Source organism: Capricornis sumatraensis, chromosome 8, assembly GCF_032405125.1.
Source record: "Capricornis sumatraensis isolate serow.1 chromosome 8, serow.2, whole genome shotgun sequence".
In the NCBI taxonomy this organism is placed as follows: Eukaryota; Metazoa; Chordata; class Mammalia; order Artiodactyla; family Bovidae; genus Capricornis; species Capricornis sumatraensis.
Genome location: NC_091076.1, coordinates 84,290,071 through 84,313,245, shown reverse-complemented (window position 1 = coordinate 84,313,245; position 23,175 = coordinate 84,290,071). Strand labels below are relative to the sequence as shown.

Genomic DNA, 23,175 nt, shown 5'->3' with positions numbered 1-23,175 from the left:
AAACTAAAGCAAATTCTTTATAGGAAAAATATGGGAATTTGATTACACATAAAAGATATTTAAAAAAAAAAGAAAAACCTACAATAGTAACAAAAAATTGTAGCCTCCAGTTGCCTTTTCCTTTAACTCCCTTTTTTGGTAAATTACCAAACTGACTTTCAGCCTTTTTGGCTAGATCCTAAGAGAGAGGCTATTTTTCTTACTGATGTACCAACATGAAGTTAAAGACAAAATCTAACATATGAATGTGACTCACCAGGTTTTATCAGCTAACTTCTGTGACTGAAGGCATGCACAGTTAACAAGACTTGCGTTTACAGTGGAAACATGGGATGGAACCCTGTCTCTGTGACCTCCCCCTTAAGTCCACCCTCAGGGCAGAGGTGGGAACAGTGCTGGCGGTTTGTCGAGGGGCAGTGGGCCTCTGCTGTGGCTCCTGGGGCAGCCCTAGGCTGATGGGCTGCGGCCCAGGCCTGGCTCCCACACACTCACCTGCCCTCCAGACACATGTTGTGATGTAGAAATAACTATCTCTTTCTTTGGAGAGAATAAAAAATCACTCTTATACAGAAAAGATATTAACAAACATGCACTAATCTTACCTCCCTCTCCCCTGCTTCCTTTGCCCCACCCACCACAATTTAAAAGAGTATTAAGTCACAAAGATCAGAAGAGACTCACTCCTCCCCAGAGCAGGGACATTGGCCGCGAGCCCCGTGTCTGGTCAGCTAGCCTGGTGGGCACGTCAGTCTCCATTTCCACAGTGGACGTCTCGCCTCCAGCACCAAGGGCAGTTAACACCAGGTCCCTCTGCTTGCAGTGCTGGGCACGGGAGGCTGACAGAGCTCACTCTGCTTCTCCACTCGGGAGCCACCTCCAGCCCAGAGACCTGGGCTGGACTGTGGGCTCCTGAGTCATCAGGAAGGCCGGACCGGCTCTCCTCTCCCAGCAGCCCAGGGGAGGGCGGGCTCGGGGCAAGATGTTCCCCCAGGGAGGGATGGGCTGACGCCTGCACAGGTGGCAGGACCACACTGCTGGGTGCTGGGGCCAGCGATTCCTCATCAGTTAAGAGCCCTTCCTGACGGGACATGGGCCTCCGAGGCCCAGGCAGTCTCAGCTCCCGTCCCAGATCAGACCCGTCCCCAGGTGCCTCTTCCCATTGCCCGTTGCACTGATCATGAAGCCACTGGCGCTGCCAGAGTGTGGGATGTGTGCCATCAAGCGCCCTCCTGCCAGGTGCCATGGTGGGGTGTCACCCAGCCGTTCTCAGTCCAGGGGCAGGTGGCTGGTTTTGAACTCGTATTGACTATTGATACTTTATTTACTGTATAAATATAATTTATCATTTGTATCATGATGCGGTTTCTGGCTGTGTCCTTCCCCTGCCTCTACCCTCATCAATCTTGAAACACCGCAGGGGGCCGGCTCAGGAGCCAGTTCCCACCTGGACCCAGCTTGGCCACTGAGCTGGTTCCAGTGCCTGTGTGAGCCTGAGCATCGGGGAAGGAGTGGACTGGGGAGCTCCTGTACAGGTCAAGGTCATGGCAAGGGAGGGGCTGGGAGAGAGGCCATGTCAGGCAGGGACCGTCCAGGTGGATGAGGATGTGTCAAGGGCGGCTGGAGTCTGGTGGCCGCGGGCTGGGCTGACGGCCAGGGGTGTTCTGGAAGCTGGGATGGGGCCACGGGGGATGCACCTGCAGAGCAGAGGCCAAAGCAGGAGAGGACTCCATGCAGAGAAGGCCAGTGTCCTGCTGCTTGTTCCAGGGAGCACAATAAGTTGGGGCAGGGGCAGGGGCAGTGGCCCTGAGTAGCATAAACTTCTGGTTTACGGAGGAACTGGGGGAACGTTGGGCTGGGGGCTCCCTCAAATCCTGCCAAGGAGAGAACACTGGGCAAGCCCTGTGACCTGCTCAGAGGGCTCCCCTGAAGCTGCTGGCGGGCGGTCAGGTGGCCCGGCATTGGCCGAGGGCAAGTCGGTTCTCCCCCTGCAACACCACCCACCTGGGGAGGCTCTCAGCCCATCCCCTGTCCAAAGGTGGCGGGCATCCATGGAACTGGAGCCATGGAGCATGGTTAGTTTGACACGTGCCAGGCACTGAGCAGGCAGGTTTTAGGGCTGAGCATGTCGAGCTGTGAGGCGTGGGATCAGTGTTGAGTCCAGGCTCGTGTGCTGGTGGCCGTCCTGTGCAGCGTCCATGGGCGGTGCCCTCTGAGGTGAGGCCCGGGCTCTGCTCCCAGGGGACGTGCTGCGAAAGTCGGCGCAGCCCCAGCCCAGCCTCTGTGAAAAGGTTACACTTTATTATACGATTGCTGGGCAGAGGGCTGTTGGCTTCACCGGGGGAGGCCCTGGGGTGGGCTGGGCCCCGAGACGCCCTGTGTGTCCGGAGGCCCGGTGTCATAGCCCAGCTTCCTCATGTCCTTGGTCACCACGTTGAAGAGGAGAGTGACGAAGCCCTGGGAGCGGACACGGGTCACTGGGGACAGAAGGACAGAGTCAGCCGAGCTGGGTCAGAGACAGATCCAGGCTGCTTTGGGAATCGGCAGCCTCAGTGTTCCCTCCTGGAAAGTGGGGTCAACACTGCCCAGCCCACATTCCTCCCTGGGAGAAGGGGCTGCCCTGGGGACGGGGCGATGGAAGTGGCAACCCCTCTGAGCTGGGCCCTCCTCCACCCATCTGACTCCTGGGGGCCCACCTGGTCCCTTCCAGGCCCACCCTGCCCAGGGTGAGGGGTGAACCTTTACCTTCCCGGCCTTCCCCCTGAGCCACCACTTTGGGGTCTGTGTACTCGGGCCGCCGTCCCATGAACCAGCTGGGAAGACAGGGGAGCGGGTGAGCAAGGAGCTTGGGGTCCTGCAGACATGGCATGGGCTCTCCCTCCAGCCCTTTCCTGGGGCAGAGCATCCCCACGCCACCCTCCTCAGCTGGACGCTGTCCATGGGTACGGTCATTGTGGGCAAAAGCAGAGGGAGGGCTAGGGCTGGGAGGGTGCACGGCCTGAACCCAGGGGCCCCCACCCCAGAGTGTGGCAGCCATCCTTGGGGGTGGGCAGAGGGACAAGATCCGAGCTCTCCGCTGTCTTTCGAGTAGAGCGGGACCCGAGACTAGTTACTTCCCGACTCTGGGCCCGAGTGTTCTCAGTGTCCTGGGGATGTGATCACGGGCCCTGCCTGACAGGGCTCTGGCCAAGATGTCTGTGCCCCCGGCCTGGGCAGTGTCTTCCCACCTCGCTCCCGACGGCAGGGAGGTGGCACTGAGGGATGTGGGCCATGGCCAGGTAGGGAGGCGCCTCACTGACTGCGCCTCAGTTTCTCCCATCAGAGGAGCAGGGCTCCACCTGTACCTGCCTCCCAGGCTGCACTGAGGACCGAGCTGGGGAAGCAGCCCCTGGGGCTGGCACATGCCAAGCACAGACGCTGCTGCAGGAGCACCACCGGCTCCTCGGGGCAGAGACATGCCTGAGTCGCCCATGTGGTGGCATCTTGGGGAAACCCTTAAGGATCAGATTGGAGGGGCTGAGTGATGGCCCCAGAGATACCAGGTCCTGTTGAGAGAACTTAATGTCTTTGGTTTTAAGCCACCACGTCTGGTAACTGGTCACAGTGGCCACAGGAAGCAGTCACAGGGGAGTGGGTAGGCAGCAGGCTGAGGAAGGGTGCTTGGGAGCTGAGCATCAGAGAGGGGGTGCGTGGAGGGGCTGCTTGGCCAGCTTCTCAGTGGCCTCCCGGGGCCCTGGCCTGCGGAGGTCTGTCGATCAAGCTGCTGCCCTGGGTTCCAGCATCCAAGCTCACACAGTCCAGCTGGGGCCAGAGCACCCCCGCCCCCCGCCAAGAAAAGCAGGAGACACCCCTGATACCACCTGGTCAGGAGCTGGTCTTCCCCAGCCAGAAGCCCCTTCCTCCAGGAGACAGCACACGGGGGCCCACAGTTCTCCCCCAAGCAGTGTGGACCCACAAGGCCCTTGATATCCCACAGCTGCCCGGTGGCTGGTGATGTCACCTCCAGCGGACACTGGCCCCATCATAGTGGCTTCCGGAGGAGCTCCCAGGGGCAGCAAGCACCCAGCCATGCTCCCCAGGCCTCAGAGCTCAGGAAGCTTCCTCCACCCAGCAAGGCTCCAGCCACGTTCCCCTCATCCTGCCCGCCCACCCGGCAGCTGAGCTGACTGTTTTCCATCCCTACCCCCGACAACCAGCCAGGCCCAGCCACCCTCTAGCTCCTGCTCGGATGAGGGAAGGGGCCAGAGGCCTCGGCTGGTCTCGCCCAGACCCGGTGTCTGGCCCCCGCTGGCTGCACTGCCAAGTCCACCACCTACTCCCTGTGCCTGCAACCTTCTCTGGGCTCTGCCACGATGGCCCCACCCTTGGCTCTAGGCCCTGCTCAGATGTCACCTCCTGGCAGAGGCCCCTCACGCAAAGGTGTCCAGCATGACGAGGAGGGGTGGGGGAATGTGACAGCCCTCCTTTCGACCACCGACGCCAGGACGGGCGCCCTGGGGACGGGGGGATAGGCGTCTACTCACCTGGTAAACTTTTGCAGTTTAGATGTAGATTCTGGGACAAACATGGGGATGGTCTTTTTGTGCCTGAAATAGATGTTTTCACAGCTGTGCTGAATCAAGGGAAAGCACTGGAACTTTCTGAGCCTCCAGTGCGGGGCGAGCTGGAGTGCCCAGAGGTCAAAGCCGCGGCTGCCTCCAGGGCCAAGTTCCTGAGAGCCCTGCCCTGCCTGTCTTCAAGGGCCAGAGGGTGTGAGGGTTACAGACACCAACCCCGGCTCAGCTGCGCCCTCACAGGGTCTTGCCTTTCCCCAAATGTCCCCGTGCTGCCTGGATACCCTTCCTCCAGGAAGCCCATGGCAGCCCCCAGGGTCCCACCCGCTGTGAGCAGCCAGCGGGTCCTGCCCCAGCACCTCTCTGCTGCCCGCTGTGCCTCCTCCCTCCCCCGCCTCTGACCTACTCCTACTCCTTAGGGCCTGCCTGGTCCCCCTGTGCCCAGAACGTCCTGTCTGCACTGTCTACATCTGTCACTGGGCTTGATGAGACAGAGCCACAACTCTCCACCCCTGCCCACTAATGGGGGCTGCCCAGGGCAGGGCCCTGAGCTCACATGTGTCTGACACGGCGTCCTCAGGCCAGCAGAACCGCGCACAAAGGCGGCAGCCATGCGGGCTCTCAGAAAAGAAGGAATGAGTGTCTCAACTCCAACCCCTGGGGCCTCTCGAAGCCCAGGACACCCCCCACCCCTGCCTCCTCCCAGATGGGGCTGCGCCCCCACCCCTGTGAGGCCCCATCTACTCCCTACCTCCAGGGGGGTTCCTCTGGATAGGAGCCTGGCAGAGGGTGCCCACCTCCCAAAGCTGTGCGGCCAGCGGCCCAGGGAGCATGGAGGGAGGACCTACCGGCCAGGTGAGAGGGGCACGTGCACTGCCCCGTATCCTCGGACCACGTCGTTTCCAAACACGTCTGGCCCGTACACGCTGAGCACGATCTGCGGCCCTTCGAACGACAAGGCAGGGGTCAGCCCATGGGGAATCCTGGGAAGAGCAGGGCAGAGAGCAGGGCCGTGGTCCTCAAAGCCCCTGGGTGTGGGGCTGACAGAGAACGGGGTGAATGTGGGGACCCCCCCACCCCACACCAGGGGCTTCTGCCACCCAGGATTCAGGAGGCGGGCAGAGCCTGGCAGCTGTCCAGTACTGGCTGATGCCCCGCCTGGGATGCTGTCTGATTCAGCTGTCCACAGACCCAAGAAATCAGCAGGCATCCAGGTGTGATCGAGTGGGGTCCGGTCCCAGGACCTCCTTTTCTGAGGGGGCGTCAGACTCGGGCCAGCGGGGCAGGTTCTGGGAGGGGTGGTGTGTGGTCAGCTCCAGGAGGACAGAGGGGAAGCAGAGGCCTGCACGCCCTTCCTGTGGAATCCTAACAGTTCCCAGTGTTCCCGGCAGGCAGTCCTGCCCCCTGGAGGCCCAGAAGAGAACTCCCTCCACTCTGGGCCCCTCTGGTGGAGGCAGCAGGTGGGTGGGGCGTGGCCAAACCCACATGAAGTGCTCCTGGGGCAGGGAGGGCCGTTCAGAGATTGTCACTGCTTTTCCTACGGTTTCACCACCAAAGCAAGTGTTCCCAGCCCGGTCCTTTGGTTCTGCCTGTGTTCTGAACTTTGTACCATGGGAATGGAACAGTGCACAGATTTCTGCTTTCAACTTCTTGGACTCAGTGTTCACGAGATGCAACCAAACCATGTCACCTACAGGGTCTGCTCGACTTGGTCCCATCTAGCGTGTCTGTGGGGCACACAGTCAAGCAGGGGCTCAGCACATGTCCCCCCAGTTGCTTCCCTGGGGCGCAGCATCCACACCAGCTTTGTTCCCTGAGCCAGTGCTTGGCACCCTTCACAACAACTTGGCATCCTCAAGCTTCCTGACTGGGCTGTTCTGGTGCCTGTACTGTGGCCACTCACTTTAGCTCTTTTTTTCTTATATGATTGTTTTTAATTTTGACTGTGCTGGGTCTTCATCACCGTGTGAGCTTTTCTCTAGTTGTGGTGAGCAAGGGCTATTCTTTGTTGTGATGTGCGGGTCTTTTCATTGCGGTGGCTTCTCTTATTGCGGAACACAGGCTCTAGGGCTTTAGAAGTTGTGGTTCTTGGGCTCAGTAGTTGCGGTGCAGCATGTGGGATCTTCCCGGACTGGGGATCGAACCTGTGTCTCCTGTACTGGCAGGTGGATTCTCTCACTACTGAGCCACCAGGGAAGCCCCTCACTTTAGCTTTAATTTGCATTTTCCTTAATTGTAACTGTTCTTCCTAAAATAAACCCGAGGCCTTGTCCTGTTTCTTGGTCACTCAGACCACTTTCAAGTCCCCTTTCCCCTCCTGTGCTGCCCCTTGTCATGAACCAGCTGTCTGCACAGTTCTGCCTGGGGCTCCATATGGATCAGTCTGTCCTGGTGCCCTCCTCACTGTGCTGTATAATTACAGCTTGGTATCTGGCCAACAAAAGTCTCGATGGGCATCTCTCCTCTGCCAGAATCGGCAAATGCTCCCGGGGGGAGCAGGGGTGAGGCCTCTCTGGAGCCCTGCTTTGCTCCTGGAGCTCGGCAGCTAAAGTTCCATGCTCTGCTGCCTGTCTGATGCCTTCATGTAGTTGTTTTCTGGTTTTGCTTTTAAGTACTTTATTCACCTGTCCTCGGCAGCAGGAGATTGGTATGTTACCTAGTGCTGTCTTCCAGGAAGCCAGTGAGAGTTCCATGGACAGCAGGATGGCCGTCCTGCCCAGGAGTGTCACTGGGGAGCCTCTGCTCTAGACCTGCGACCCCAGACCCTCCACACCTGCTAAGCCTGGGCGCCGGCTGCACGCAGCATGAAGGCCTGCACTATGAAATCAGATCCGTGCTCAGCTACTCGAGGTGAAGCTGAGGCAAATGATGCCACTGTTTTGAGTTTTGGTTTCCTAAACAGGAGAAGAGGTGGAGAGAAGCCTGCCTTCTAGATAGTATCTCACAGCTCAGCCAAGCCCACGCGTGGAAAGCACGCACAGCTCTGTGGAGCAAGCCAGGCTCTGCACGCAGCTAACATTCATTAAGTGAGAGTGATCACAGACGACCAGGTACGGTGGACAACAAACCCTGCAGATACTGGCAAGGAGAACTTTGGGAGATCAGAGGTAGGATGAGGGCTGGGTGCCCATGGCAGAGAGAAGGGCCTACCCCTGGCTCAGGGCAGGGTGTTGGAGGAGGAGCAGGGGGGTCGGGACTGGTGGGAGCACCGTGGTGATGGACGGGGGAGAGCTGTTGAGGGGCCAGACTGCTGAGCCCCAGACACCAGGCTCTGCCCTTCGCAGGCAGTCACTGCCCAAGGTTTCAGGCTGGGCTTCACCGACTTCCTCAGAACCTCGGAAAGGTCAAGTGCACACAATGGGAAGGAGGGGAAAACAGCCAGGTGTCTGATAGCACCTGACAAGGCTGGTAGAGGGCCCCATGGATGGGCAGGACGAGGCCTGCAGACTCACAGCCGTAAGGGTTGGTGCTCTTAAAGGTGACATCGATGGGGAAGTTCCACACCAGCGCCCGCCTCGCATCTTGGCTCTTGGAGGTGATCTGTGAGATGCCCTCCTCCAGCCCCTGCAAGGACAATGACAGTGACGGCCAGTGTCCCAGCTCCAGGCTGCCATGCCCACCCACCCTACCTCTGAGGTGGCAGCTGAGAGCTGTTTTCATCACCATCTTCTGCCAAACAAAGGGACCTAAGATGTGACAGAGCGGCTCCCAGGTCTTTGAGGGTTTCTATCCATTAGGGCCTGAAACCTTGAGGCCCCTCCCCTCTCCCGGTGCCCAAGCTCCACCTCCACCTCCTGCAGAATAGGGTATAGGCCAGCAGGCTGTTGCCCTCTCCCCTGTCTTTTTGCCTGGCTAGTTTATTCTACAGCCTTCTACTTGGCCCATCCCCGTGCTTCCTTCAGCTCTACGCTCAGTTACCGTCTTTTTTTTTTTTTTAAACCGTCTCAAGGAGGCCTTTTCTGGCCTCTCATCCCTCCCCTTCCTGCCTTCACTTTCCCCTCAGCACCGCTACTAGCCAACAGCCTGGAGCGTGAGTCTGTCTCCCTCTCAGGCAAGTGGCCCCAGCAAAGCTGGGCTGGTCTGGCTTTGTTCGCTGCAGGGCAGGGCCCGGGAGCAACCACAGCCTTAGGGGTGGATCAGGGATCTCTGCATTCTCTGTTCCGGCCTCACTGGGAACAAACTCACGTGTGTGCCACCCCTGAACTCTTAACTGGTTCTGAATTGGGAGGGGAAAGGGTGCAATGGAGCCTTCAGAAACCCCTTCAGTCATAAAAGCTGTGAGTCTGGGAGGCTGTAGGGTCCAGCTTACCGCTGTGGGGGCCCAGTCCTGGCCATACACGAAACAGTACTTGCAGTAGAGGTCGTCGTACTCAGGAAACTGTGGAAATAAGCACACACAGCTTCTGCTCACAGGGACTCATGCTGTGACCACCTGTTAGCTAGGCAGGTACAGCCACCAGCAACTCTGAACATGGGGTACCTGGGGGGTGGGGGCTGAGAGAGCAGGGTGCATGGATACGGAGTTCATTGGAAGGTCTGGTCTCAAGATGTGGGATAGTCCAGCGACACTGCTGCCCCCAGGCTTTTGCTCAGGCTCTGACATCTGTATGACGTGCCCTTCTAATGAGAAGTGAAGGAATGCCTTCACTGGGAGTACTCCTGCTCACCCTTCAAAACTGACACTTTGGGGAGCCTGCCGACTTCCAGGTTGTTGGAGCCACATCCCAGCTTCCACAGCCCCGCTTCCACAGCCCCTGGTGCTCCATCACAGCACTGACCATGTTTATTCTCTCAACTCCATTAGACTGTGAACAAGGGACAGGTATGTGGGCTTTCTGTGTCCCTAGCACCTGGCACAGGGTGGGCACTAAGGAGTGGTGCTGAAGTGAAAGGTCTAGAAGACAGGTGCTCCCAGGACACAAGGCTTGGTGGGAGCCAATGGCCTGCAGAGTGGCCCTGAGCAGAGGGGAGGAAGAGTGGGGATGAGGGGCTGCTGAGAACACAGGCACATGTGACCCAGCCCAGCTGAGGCCCCTGCTGGGATAAAGCAGAACAGGGGAGGCTGGCCTTAGGCACCAGGCCAAGGGGAGGTGGACAGGGTGGGGGCATGGGGCAGCGACCCTGATGAAACAGGAAGGCGGGAGATGCTGGCTAAGAGATCCCAGGGGGTTTACCTAGACCACCTTGGTTAGTACTCACAATATAATCATAATATTTTTAAAAACAGCCTGGAAAGGCAAGTCCAGCAAAGCTTTGACATCAGACCAGGTTTGAAATTCGTTTTGCCACTTCCTTTGGGCAACTTCCCGTCTGTAAAATGGGGGTGCAAGTAATACCTACTTCAAATGGTTGTTGTGAGGACTGGCTGAGCGGGGCTGGGCATGAAGACTGACATATGTCATGTCTTACAGTAGTAACAAACGGTTCTTAGGACATGCAGGGGACTGGAAAGCACTGTCCCCTTCCGTCGGACAGACACACCCTCCGGGTCAGGACAGCTGCCACCATCGCTATGTCAGACCAACCCGCGCCGGAGGGAGGAGCTGAGGGTCGCGGGGTGGATGGAGGCCCCTGCCCGAATCTTCAAGCGGGCTCGGCCAACTGTGGCCTCGGCCTGGCTCAACCCTCCAGGCCTTTTTCCCCACCGCACTTCGTGGCGGACGGTCCGCGCGATCTCTCGCCAAGCCTGTCACGCTAGCTCCCTCCCCCGAGGTTCGACCCTGGAGGACTCACGGCCGCTCACCTGGGCGCTCTCCACCTGCCCGTTGACCATGAGCAGGAACACGCTGGGGCCCGCGGCCGCCATAGCCGGGCCGCGCGGTTACTAGGAGGCGCCGGGTTGCCCTGGAGACGACGGCGTGGCGCACGGGACAAGTTTCATGGAAGCGGGAGCTTCGGGAAAACGCGCACAAGGCGGCGGCGCGCAAGCGCAGTCGGAGCGGCGCTGTGCGGTGGGAGGCGGGCCTCAGCCGCCTGGTCGTCTGAGGCGCGGTCCGCCCGAGGAACCCCGCGTGAGTGTAGCTGGTGGTGCGGGACCCAGGCCACCACCCGGGAATGTGTGTCCGCTCTGACCACCGCGCTGCCGGTTGGAGTGTGTGACTGGAGCCCGAGGCCGCCAAGGGGCGGGGTCCGGCCGCGCTTCCCAGAGTCCCCGTGGGGCCAGCAGCTCCCTGCCTCGGGTCTACACATGCTCCCTCGTGCCTTTGAGACCCTCGCCTCCCAAAAGTTTATTAGACCAACCGAGAAGGGACCTGGAAGGTCCTTAAACCCAAGACTGCAGGCCTCCGCGTGACGCGGGAAAACGGGCCTCTGAGTGGCCGCCCCCCGGCACCTTGCCGGCGGGGAGGGGCGAGCCCGCGGGGCTCGGCCGTCCGCCTGCTCTCAGCGCTCCGCACTGTTCGCTTTTGCACATTGATTACTGTGACAGCTCCAGCCAGTGCCACCTCTCCCCCCAGCCCTACGCCACGAACACCGGGTCTGGGCCACCCCCGTGTCCCGGTTGCCTGAGCACTGGTGGCAGCTAGTGGAGTGGATGGATAATTGAATACGTCTGCTGCACTAGCTGCCAAGTCTGCTAAGCCGCTTCAGTCGTGTCCGACTCTGTGCGACCCCATAGATGGCAGCCCATCAGGCTCCCCCGTCCCTGGGATTCTCCAGGCAAGAACACTGGAGTGGGTTGCCATTTCCTTCTCCAATGCATGAAAGTGAAAAGTGAAAGTGAAGTCGCTCAATCGTGTCCGACTGGTAGCGACCCAATGGACTGCAGCCTACCAGGCTCCCCCGTCCATTGGATTTTCCAGGCAAGAGTACTGGAGTGTGAATACGTCTCCGTTGCTCAATATCAAAGCTATGGTTTTTCCAGTAGTCATGTATGGAGGATGTGAGAGTTGGATCATAAAGAAGGCTGAGTGCTAAAGAATTGATGCTTTTGAAGTATGGTGTTGGAAAAGACTCTTGAGAGTGCCTTGGACAACAAAGAGATCCAACTAGTCCATCCTAAAGGAAATCAGTCCTGAATATTCCTGGAAGGAATGATGCTGAAGCTGAAACTCTGATACTTTGACCACCTGATGCGAAGAACTGACTCATTGGAAAAGACCCTGATGCTGAGAAAGACTGAAGGCGGAGAAGAAGGGGACGAAACAGGATGAGATGGTTGGATGGCATCAGTGACACAATGGACATGAGTTTGAGTAAGCTCCAAGAATTGGTGATGCACAGGGAGGCCTGGCATGCTGCAGTCCATGGGGTCACAAAGAGCCCGACACGCCTGAGCAACTGAACAACAGGCGTTGCGCAAAAGAGGAAGGAGATTCAGAGCAAGGTGACTGGGACTCAGTCAGAGGTATAGGTACAGAGATGAGCGAGGACTCCAGCTTGGGACCTTTGCTGCTGCTTCCCTTCCTGGGCGTGGGCCAGCGCCAAGGGCATTTCTTGACCAAGGTATCAAAGGTGGCATTAGAAACCTTATCTGGGATCCAGAGAATGAAGGGATGGACAGGTGTGTAGACAGCAGGGAGGCCGTGCCCTCAGTAGGGTGCCCATGTCATCACGCCCTGCAGCTGGCTCAGTAGCAGACCAGGGGTTGTCCCAGGAGACATCTGTGCAGGAAAGGGAAGGAGAGGTCACAGCCAGCCCGGGCCCACTGACCATCCCCCGCCACCCCCTGCCAGGTGAGCAAAGATAATTGACAGGGGATGGGGTAGCCAGTGTTCACACCTCTGATAAGAGAGGCTGAGGCTGGGGAGGCTGATGGGTGGGCTGGGGGCTTGGGTGAGTCTGCCTCCCCGAGGCCTTGGCCATGTCCCCCCCACACACATACCTTCCCTTTCCAGTTAAGATGCTTCTCCACAGATGATACCGCTCTCATCCAACACTTTCCAGTGGCTTTTGAGGCTCGGTGTTACACAAATCAATTTTCAACAAAATGCTTGCTGTTATTGAATAATCATGGGCTCCCTAGAGTTGCAAACCTGGCTGTGTCCAAGGCTGCCCCACATTTGCACAGAACCTGGACAGGGAGGCTCCTGGGGGTGGGGAGGAATCTCTGGGGTGTCCATTAGGGGTATAGATCAGTAGTCCCCTGGAAGGTAGGAGATGACCAGGCCTAGTGGCTTTAGGAGGGACTTTGGGGCTGGTGGGGCCCGACTGGAATCCTCACCGTGAGGTGGGGTGGGCTGGTATGGGGTCTGGTGCATCAAGAGCCCTTGGGCAGGCAGGTCTTTGGGTCAGAACAGTCAGAGGGAGGAGGAAGGTGTCTTTGCAGGTGATGGTGTGCAGTGGCCTAGGCAGGATGCTGTGCAGTTTTCAGGGCTGGATGTAGGGGTCTGTGCAGGGAGGGGAGCCAACCCTCAGCAGGTTGGCACTAACCTGGCCTCAAAACTTTCCACCCCTCCTGGACTTCCAGTCCTCCCTGTCCTCTCTCTGGACCCCTAGCCCCTCTCAGTGCAGCTTCTTCCTCCGTTGTACTCTCACGGTCCCCTCAGGGCCAGGCCCACTGAGACTGAGGACACACTGTGGCCCAAGGGAGGGGGCTGGGAGAGTGCCCAGTGTCGCCCTGAGGGCTGGGTGGGGCTGGAAGCTGGCCCCGGCATAGCGGGCACCAAGGCCTGATGCCCATGTCTGCGTGCCAGCCAGCAGCAGTCAGAGCCGGGGTGTTCTCAGGGTCAGAGACTGGGGTCCGCTTTGTGGCACCCCAGCTCCACCCTGGCTGATTGCCTGGCCCAGCCCAGCATCTCCCCTGATGCTTCCACCCCGGACTTCTGCTCCTGTCCCTCCTGAAGTCAGGCTCAAACCCCTGGGCCCAACACATCTACCACATGAACAAAGGTTTGGGGCCGTGGCTGGAGGGACAGGCTGCATGGCACTGAGAAATGGTGGGTTTGCCAGCCAGGCCAGGGCCAGGCCACCAGACCCAAAGGTCCTGGACCCTCCTGGGGACAGGAGCAGTTCCTCCACACTGGACTTGCTCTCACGGCTTTCCAGTGCCAGTCCGTCTCGGCTCAGGGTCACGCTGAAGTGGGACTGAGGCCAGCTGTGGAGAGTGGAAGTGAAGCGTCTGGGCGCCCCCTTCAGGCCCCCCATCCCCAAGCCCCTCTCCACCACCCTCTCTGGCCCCGGCAACAGCCCTTTCTGTTGTGGGCGTCTGCCGGCCTGGGCCCTGCCCCAAGGACGAGACATCTCAGCTGAGTTCTGGGTCCCGGGGCCCCAGCGTCTGCTCTCTGTCTCTAGTTGATATTGATCTCTCCACATCCTCTGATCCCTTGACCACAGTCTGCCCTGGAAGATTCCCTGCATCTCCTGCCCAGAAGCTCATTATACTTGTGTGTAATGTAATACTTGTATTTCTCTCCAGACAAGGAGCACACTCCTAACTAACGCACTGGGCTCCTGGCCGCCTGGGCCTGTTAGCTTGGTTCACCCTCGGGCAGGCACCCTGCCCAGTGCCTGGCATGTCTCTATCCTGCACAGCTTTCCAGTTATTTGAACCCATGTCTGGGCTACGAGTCAGGAGAACCTGGACTCTCGGCCCTTGAGGGGTTGGTTCCTCCCCACAGCAGCCCCCTTCCTGCCTGCAGCTCCTCACCAAACAGCAGCAGCAGCAGCCTCGTCTGTAGATCAGACTGTCCCTGCTGGGTCTGGCCTTCCCTCACCCCCACACCCCCTCATCAGCCCAGGACATTTAATCTCTCCAGCATCCCCTCCCCATCACCATCCTAAGGCCCATGTCCCGGAAAAAGGGGAACTGGCCTGGGAAAGAGGAAGTGCCAGGCAGGGCCTGCCCCAGGGTGCACAGCCTCAGGCAAGTGTCCCACTCACAGACCTTGGCCGCTGGTGGGGCAGGGGGCTGGGGACCTCTAAACCTGCCATCTCAGGTGAGGCAGAGGCCAGCAGTGACATCAGCACCCACAGACCTCCTCTTCTCCCCTCCCTAGGCCCCACAAACTCTGCAGCACCCACGACATTTGACTCTATGAGAACACTGCTGCTCCTTTTTTATGGGGAGGGGCCTTCCCAGGATCTCAGGGAGTCTGCAGCAGAGCTGCAGTTTGAATCAGGGTCTCTGGGCCCCCAGGTCCCCAAGGTCACTCCTGTGACAACCCTCATAGACCTTCCTTCCCAGCCCAACTCTCAGCTCTCTGGGAGAGGGTGTGTGTTAGCTCCCTGTGGGATGGGCCACAGGCCAGGCCTGCAGCTGTGTGTCACCAGGGACAAAGCCCAGGTCCCCTCGCCTGTTGGGTCCCTCAGCCCCCTCTGCTGCTACCCATCTCCCCCTCCTCTCAACCTCGCGGTACTGGGTGCCTGCATACACATACCACCTTCTTTAAAATTACATATACTTGGTTTTCGTTGAGGTAGAAATCACATAACCTCAAACCAACCCCTTTTAAAGGCTTAATTCAGTGCATTGCAGGTCTCTGTACTTGCTGTTCCTTCCACCCTTTCCATCTGACCTTCCTTTTGAGCATCAAGCTCTAGACGACTGTCCTGTCCTCTAGACAAGCCTTCACTGGGCAGGGGCCTTCTCCACCATGGAGGGGCTGTGGCCTGATCAGGCTCCTGGACCATACTCAACTGCCTGAGCACCTACTTGTTGAGTGAACTCATGAGTAAGTGAACAAGCGGGCAGAGGAGAGGGACCTCCAGGAGGGAACTTAAAACACTGAAGGCGAGGGCTGAACCCTCAGGTTCCATCCAGAGGGCGGTTTGGAGTCAAGCAACCCAGGGACCCCAGCCTCCAGCAGCACAGCTGAATCAGTAGGTCTGTGTCAGGGCACAGCCCAAGGCAGATGTCTCGTCTCCAGCCTGTCCCCAGCTTGCAGTGTGGTCCCGGCAGGTCATTGCCCCTCTCCAGGCCTCAGTGTCTCACTAGGAAGATGAGGGCCTGGCCTGGACTGTCCTTTTCCTGCCGAGTCACTTGAAGAGCCAGGGGGGTCCCTGGCCTCTCCAGATTAGCCCCAGGACGGCATGCTTCCTTCATCCTCAAATTCAAGGGGGAAATGCCAGGGCCGCTGCTTCCAGGGCTTAACCAGCAGGGGGAGCTGGGTTCCAATCTGAGCTCTGCCACTTCCTGGCTGTGTGACCTTGGGCTGTGGCTCAACTTCTCTTGAGTCTCAGTTTCCAGGAAATCGGGGGTCATAAGATCCTGACCTGGCGAGGCTCAGCAGAGGGAATCAATGGTCCCCATAGTGAAGGCGGTGATGCAGTTGGTGTTCACCTTGCTTGGAGACAGCGAGTTGAATTGCTGGCTAAACTCTGGGAAACACTGCAGGTCTTTAAAAACCATTCATTTTCAATCCATGGGACATAAACTCAACATCAGCCAAAGCCAGGCAGAGAAGTGAAGCTTCCCAGGAGTTCACATGTTGGGTGCATGGCATGGTGGTTAGGCTGCATGTGGCAGAAAACTCAAGTAGGGTATAAATACACAAGGGTCACGTCTCAAAATCAAGACAGCCCAGTGCTGATGCCAGCTCAGCCGTGCCACCAGGGACCTGGTTCCCCTGACCTGCTTAACATGTGGCTTTTGTCCTCATGACAAGACCGCCAGTTCAGCTCCAGGTACAGGCCCATGTTCTACGCAGAGCAGGGGGAGAGGCTGGGCATCCCCAGCAGGACTTGGCATAGGACAGGGCATCCTGCACAGCCCAGTAGCTGGAACTGGGGTTCGGGGCCTCTTCTAGCTGCAAGGGAGCCTGGGAGCTTGAGCTCAGGTGAGATAGGAGGGAAGACGCAGTTAGAATGAGCGTCGAGTCACCCGTTCTCCTCTCCATGGAGAACCACGTGTTGCTGCTGTCAGTCTCAACAAGCACATCTCCATGTCTAGCTTTTGTTTTCCTGCTGTGCTGAAAGATGCAGCTTCCAGAAGCATGAGCTCAGGTGTGGAAATAATCCAGGGAATAACAAGGCATGCTCAGTCCCAGGCGGTTGTTGAGGCGGCGATTAAAATGCTGAATAACTCACATGACACAGACCCCCAACCAACCTGTCAGAGGTCTAGTTCATCAAAACACGCCCAGCCTGTCCTCACGGGTGCCTGCCGATGGCCAGAAGCCATGCCTACCAGCAGAAACCAGCCCTGATTGTAGACGTTGGTGTCCACATCTGGGAAATCTCTGTTTCCTTGAACTCTCCTAATTTTGTCACATTGGGTGAATTTTTAGATGATGTTAGGTAGAGCAGAGAAAGCTCATTTGTGGCATTGTTATCTAATCCCTCATCTGGGTCTTGAGGTGGCAGAGGCATGGCCTGACTGGTTCACGGGAGGGGTGGCATGTGCCAGCCACTCTGCATGGTCCTGGACAGATGGTTCCTTCCTTTGGGACATTGCTTCTTCCAGGTGCCCAGAAGAGAGACAGGAGGTTGAGTGGAGAGGGATGGGATCCAGGGGACAGTGGGAGAGGCTCCCTAGGAAGAGACAGCTGAGAGCTGGGAGAATTTAGAATGACATTAAAAAATATATGTTTATTTGGCTGCATGGGGTCTTACTTGTGGCACCTGGGGTCTTCGATCTTCGTTGTGGCATGCAGGGTCTTTAGCTGTGGCATGTGGGATCTAGTTCCCCGACTAGGGATGGAACCCAAGCCCCCTGCATTGGGAGCTTGGTGTCTTAGCCACTGGATCACCAGGGAGGTCCTGGCATCATTTTGAAATGTATTGAAGTCCTCAAGGATGGGGAAGGGACAACAGAAGGATGGGTTTGTTTGTTTTTTTAAAAAAAGTATGCCAGCCAAGACAGAGCCAGGTAAGCGTTTCCACATGGTGGTCAAGAAGACTTGCTCTAAGTGGAGATTGTTTTGTTAAGGTCACTTCCTCAGTTTTCTACTTGATGAAAATAATGAAAAGTCAAGTTTTCTACTAGATTTTTTAAAAAAGCTGTTACTGAATGATTTATGCTTTTAGATCATGTGTAGCTGATTGTGAGGACTTTTGACAGTTCTAGGATGTTTCTATGGAGAAGGCAATGGCACCCCACTCCAGTACTCTTGCCTGGAAAATCCCATGGATGGAGGAGCCTGGTGGGCTGCAGTTCATGGGGTCACTAAGAGTCGGACATGACTGAGCAACTTCACTTTCACTTTTCACTTTCATGCATTGGAGAAGGAAATGGCAACCCACTCCAGTGTTCTTGCCTGGAGAATCCCAGGGACGGCAGAGCCTGGTGGGCTGCCGTCTATGGAGTCGCACAGAGTCAGACACGACTGAAGCGCCTTAGCAGCAGCAACAGCAGCAGGATGTTTCTAATAACTGCAAAATGTCTTTCCTTCTGAGAAATAGTGGGGTAGATGGGGGCTCCTAAATTTTAGTGGCTATAAGTTGCAAAGTGCTTTCCCGTCCATTCAGCCATGTGATGCCCACAGTAGCTCAGGAGATGGAAGTTATTAGTTAATCTTCCCTCACAGGGGACAAATCCAGGAGCCTCAGAGATGGAGAGAGCCTCACCAAGGCTGCACGGCAGAGTGGGAGTGGAGCGGGGCTGAAGTTTGTGTGTCCAGCTGGCTCCTGTGGGGGTGGGGTTTATTGAGTGGCTCCAACCAATGCACAAAATAAACATCAAGGTCATGGAAGCCAAACTTACTGAGCTGAGTTATCGCTCACTCAACAGGTATTTATTGAGCTCCTACTGTGTGCCAGGCACTGGGCTAGGTGCTTGGAGTTAAGTGGAAAACAAGACAGGCTATGCCCCTTGCCCTCATGGAGTGACTTTCTAGTGGGGAGACAAACATGTAAACCTATTTGATAATCTAGGACTGTGGGAACTGCTCTGAGGGAAAAAATAAAGCAGAGAAGAGGGCTGGTGAGTAAGGGGAGGGTTATTGTGGATGGTGCACAACGTCCCGAAAACAGAGAAGGGGCAAGTCCTGTGCAGGTGTGGGGCAGGCGTTCCCACGCCACAGTGAGAGCAGTCGGTGCAAAGGCCCTGGGGCAGAATGTGCTCGAGGATCAGAGAGTGTACGGCTCGCACAGCCTGTGCTGACTCACAGCTAACTGTGTGCAACTCGGCCTCCAGCGACATGCTGGTGGCTTGAGATCAGCCACAGAAACTGGCAAATGCTAAAATTAGGACTTTCCATTCTTTACATTTTATTGACTTTATTTTTTCAGAGAGTACTTCCCCAGCATGCCATGGGGGTTGGAGGTGGGTTGACAGTGCACACAACGCAGGTCACCAAGGCCTCCAAGTGGTAGGGGGAGCCCAGGAGAGACGTGAAGCCACGGGGTTTCCACCAGGCATCTCTGGTCCCCACATGGGGCCGAGACCTGGGGCCAGGGTAGCTGGGAGGCCAGTGTGGAGGCGCATGTGGTCCCTGTAGGGCTGCCAGATTCAGCAGAGGAAAACACAGGACGCAGGTGGGACCTCCATAACTGAAGAACCGCTCATCAGGTATTTGGAATTCAAGCACAGTGGGGCCTCCTGTGTTTTGTCTGCAGCCCCACCCACAGGTGCCAGAGGGGCAGGGCCACACTGCTGCTGAGCAGCTCACCCAGGCTGGTCCCTTCCTCCTGGGAGCATTCCCACCACCTGCTCTCCAACAACTCACACCCCAGCCGCCCCGGGCTGCACAAACCCATTAGCAGTTTCCTCGGGGCTTTTCCAGCAGATCTGAGAGAGGAAATCAGGCAGATGCATGAAGGGGATGACTTCACAGGAACCACAGCTGGGGCTGTCACCACGCCCTGCACTTGGCCTCCAGGCAGCCAGTCCCATCACGAAGGCCACTTCCTCCATCTGTCCCCCATTCTCCACCAGCAGGGCCTCACGGGCCTGGGGCGTGGACTTGATCCCACAAGATGGGGACACCCATCTTGTGTCTGTTGAAGCCTCATCTGTGTCTGTTGAAAGGTCACTCTGGCTGCTGGGCAGGGAGGAAGTCACAGCAGCGAGAGGAGGCCAAGAGGACAGTGACTCAGTGATGACAGTAAGGGTCCAGGCGAGAAGTGATGGCAGCTGGGACCAAGCAGCGAGCAGTCGTCCCGATCACTGCCCCCTGGCTGATTCTCACAGGCCAGGCACACCCTGCCTCTGAGCCCTGTGTCTGTTGTTCCGTCTGCCCAGAATGCTGTTCCTGCTGCTCCGTCCACATGGGGCTCCTTCCCTCTCCCCGCTTCAAGTCCTTGCTCCAAGGTCACCATCTTGGCTGGCTTTTCTTGATCATTCCATGGAAAATCACCACCTCCTCCCCCATCAGCCCTTCCTGGGTCCAGGCCTGGGGCCTGTCACCCGAGACACTGTAGTTCAGTGACTTTGTTGTCCTCTTCCAGGCTAAATCTGAGTTCTTCAAGTGCAGAGATTTGTACACATGTTCACGGTCAACCCCTTCCCCTGCCCACCACCCCCCACCCCAGAAGACTGCCCTTCACGGAGCATGTGCTTGGCGATGTAGTGAGTGACTGAGGCTCTGGCTTTGGGGCAGGTGTGGAAGTGGCCAGTCAGCCTGCGGGTGAGATGGGGGCCTGGCCAGGGCACTGGTGAACGTGGCAGTGGTCACAAGCCTGGGAGCCTTGTGGGGCATCCCCTTGAGACTTCTACAGAGCACTGGGTGCTGGACAGACGCTCGAGGGAGTGGGGAGAGATGGACTGCAGCAGGGTTAACAGTCAACTTGTGTGCTCAGTGGTGCCCCTGAATTCTGTGCATCCTGGGTGGGCATGTGTCTGTATTCTGGGAACCTAAATGGACTACAAGGGCATGTGAGCGCCCTGTGACTATACTAGTGTGTGTGTGTCACAGTGTGACTGTGTATGGTCTGGAGGGCTTGGCAGTCCTGAAAGAAGTCAAGGGGCAGTCCAAGCTGCTGGCCAGCACCTCCCTCACACCCACCCCTGCTGCACTGCTTGTCTCCTGTGGTGTGGGCTCTGGGCCAAGGGAACTCTTGGTCCTTGCCACCTTTGGGAAGGAGTGGTGACCCCCCAGGGCTGAGAGAGACGAAGCTGGTCTGTCCTGGGGAGGCTGTGGACCTTGAATGAGGGAACTCAGCCTCCCAGTCTCCAGGGTCTCTGAGAAGGTCCTGTCTTGGTTTTGGGGACTAGGCCATCACCCACCTGTCCTCTAGACCAGATGTGGCTCTGGCTCTTCTACCTGTTCATTGTCTGTTCTCCATTTCTAACAAATCCTGACTTGGTGGGCAGCCATGTGCCTGACTGAGCTTTTGATTTCTCAGACCCCTGCAAGGAGGGTGGCCATGTGACAAAGTTCTGTCTAGCAAGATAAGTGCATGTCTGCTGGGGGAAGGAAAAGGGGGAGGGGCTTCAGGCTGAGAAGTGGGCCCCAGAGCAGCTTCCATAGCCTCTGCAGATCCGGATGTGGGCTGCGCCGACCGGCTGCTCACTGGGTGACTCAGGGCTGTTGGCCTTAGTCAGTGGGGAGAGTGGAGCCAGGCACAGGGAGTCCTGGAGGCAGAGGTGGCACCCCCACCCACCCCCACTGTGTGCTCTTAGGTTATCACGCCCCTCCCCTGCTGATCCCCCTTCTCAGCCGTGGACAGGGACAGTGACGAAGAAGGCGAAGGTAGACATGGTGGAGGGCACAAACAAAACCTTATGCGTGCCAGGACCCAGGCAAAGGAGCAGTGACCCCCACAAGAGACTGAGCCAGACCTTCCTGTGCGTGTGTGTAGGTCTCCTGCAGAGGCATGGGTCAGCAGTGGCCTGCTGTGGAGCAGCAGCAGTCCTAGGAGATGTGGCATGTGGCATCAGCCCTTTTGGAGGTCTCCCTAAGGCCTGCCACAGAGACTATAGCCCTTCCATAGAGAACAGACTCCAGGACTGGCCCCTTCTCCTTTTGCCCTCAGTCTTTTCCAGTATCGAGGGCTTCCCTGGTGGCTCAGAGCTTAAAGTGTCTGCCTGCAATGCGGGAGACCTGGGTTCGATCCCTGGGTTGGGAAGATCCCCTGGAGAAGGAAATGGCAACCTTTGCCTGGAGAATCCCATGGATGGAGGAGCCTGGTGGGCTACAGTCCACGGGGTTGCAAAGAGTCAGACACCACTGAGTGACTTCACTTTCACTTTTCCAGCATCAGGGTCTTTTCCAGTAAGCTGGCTCTTTGCATCAGGTGGCCAAAGCTTTGAAGTTCAGCTTCAGCATCAGTCCTTCCGATGAATAATCAGGGTTGATTTCCTTAAAGATTCATTGGTTTAATCTCCTTGCTGTCCAGGGGACTCGCAAGAGTCTTCTCTAGCACCACAGTTCCAAAGCATCAGTTCTTCAGCACTCAGCCTTATGGTCCAACTCTCACATTCATACATGACTACTGGAAAAACCATAGCTTTGACTATACATATGGACCTTTGTTGGCAAACTGATGACTCCTTTTCAATATGCTATCTAGGTTTGTCATAGCTTTTCTTCCAAGGAGCAAGCATCTTTTAATTTTGTGGCTGCAGTCACCATCCACAGTGATTTTGGAGCCCAAGAAAATAAAATTCATCACTGTTTCCTATTTTTCCCCATCTATTTGCCATGAAGTGATGGGACTGGATGCCATGATCTTAGTTTTTTGAATGTTGAGTTTTAAGTCAGCTTTTTCACTTTCCTCTTTTACTCTCATCAAGAGACTCTTTAGTTCCTCTTTGCTTTCTGCCATTAGGGTGTTATCATCTGCATATCTGAGGTTGTTGATATTTCTCCTGGCAATCTTGATTCCAGCTTGTGATTCATTCAGCCCAGCATTTTGAATGATGTACTCTGCATATAAGTCAAATAAGCAGGGTGACAATATACAGCCTTGGTCTACTCCTTTCCTAATTTTGGACTCCAGTATTCTTGCCTGGGAAATCCCATGGACAGAGGACCCTTGCGAGCTACAGTCCATGGAGTTGCAAAGAGTCTGACATGCTGCTGCTGCTGCTGCTGCTGCTTAGTCGCTTCAGTCGTGTCCGATTCTGTGCGACCCCACAGACGACATGACTTAACAATTAAACAACAACTAAGGACAGAAATTTGACATTACCTATTAAAATCACAAGTGCAATACTCTTTAACTTGGCACACCATCCACTTCTGGGTATTTTAAACTTGCAATGCACAAAATGATGTGTTCAAGATAACTTAGTGCAACATCATTTGCAAGAGCAAAAATCTTAAAGTAGTAGTGTATACCTATAGGGTCTTGGGTAAATAGGTTATATTTGAAAAGAGGTACTATGCAGCTGTAAAAAAAGAGTGAGATGAGAATTCCCTGCTTGTCCATTGGTTAGAACTCCAAGCTTTCACTGCTGAGGGCATAGGTTTAATCCTTGGTCAGGGAACTAAGATCCTGCACACTGCATGGTGGCGCCACAAAAAATAATAATAAAAGTAAAAAATTTAAATAAATTTTAAACAAATATGTAAATAAAAATAAAAGTTTTTATATAAAGGTTTTTAAAATAAAGTCTCTATAAAGTTTTAAATAACAATAAAAGTGGGTTCAATGCCAATGAGGGCTTCTGTGGTGGCTCAGTGGTAAAGGATCTGCCTGCTAGAGGGAAGATTCCACATACTACGGAGCAACTAAGCCCCTACACCACAACTATTGAGCCTGTGCTCTGGAGCCTAGGAACTGCAACTTCGGAGCCCACATGCCCTAGAGCCCATGCTCTGCAACAAGAGAAGCCACTGCAATGAGAAGCCAGCACACCACAACC

At 56.4% G+C, this 23,175-nt stretch overlaps 1 protein-coding gene across 1 annotated transcript; it reads right to left on the bottom strand.

Moving 5' to 3' along the window:
• Positions 1-2,169: 2,169 nt before the first annotated feature.
• On the bottom strand, positions 2,170-10,400 carry B9D1 (B9 domain containing 1). Its single transcript, XM_068977977.1, has 7 exons — positions 10,294-10,400; positions 8,860-8,928; positions 8,003-8,114; positions 5,399-5,495; positions 4,521-4,583; positions 2,743-2,810; positions 2,170-2,474 (listed from the first exon to the last, which is right to left on the bottom strand). The coding sequence occupies exons 1-7, from the start codon at positions 10,354-10,356 to the stop codon at positions 2,332-2,334; spliced, it is 615 nt and encodes a 204-aa protein (XP_068834078.1). The 5' UTR covers positions 10,357-10,400; the 3' UTR covers positions 2,170-2,331.
• Positions 10,401-23,175: the final 12,775 nt, after the last annotated feature.

Excerpts from the sequence above, each read along its gene's own strand:
- B9D1 (XM_068977977.1), bottom strand. The coding sequence starts at position 10,356 with ATGGCGGCCGCGGGCCCCAGCGTGTTCCTGCTCATGGTCAACGGGCAG. Across the intron at positions 4,584-5,398 it reads GTGCCCCTCTCACCTGGCCG|GCACAAAAAGACCATCCCCA; the intron begins GTAGGTCCTCCC and ends CATCTATTTCAG. Across the intron at positions 2,811-4,520 it reads AAACTGCAAAAGTTTACCAG|CTGGTTCATGGGACGGCGGC; the intron begins GTGAGTAGACGC and ends CTGTCTTCCCAG.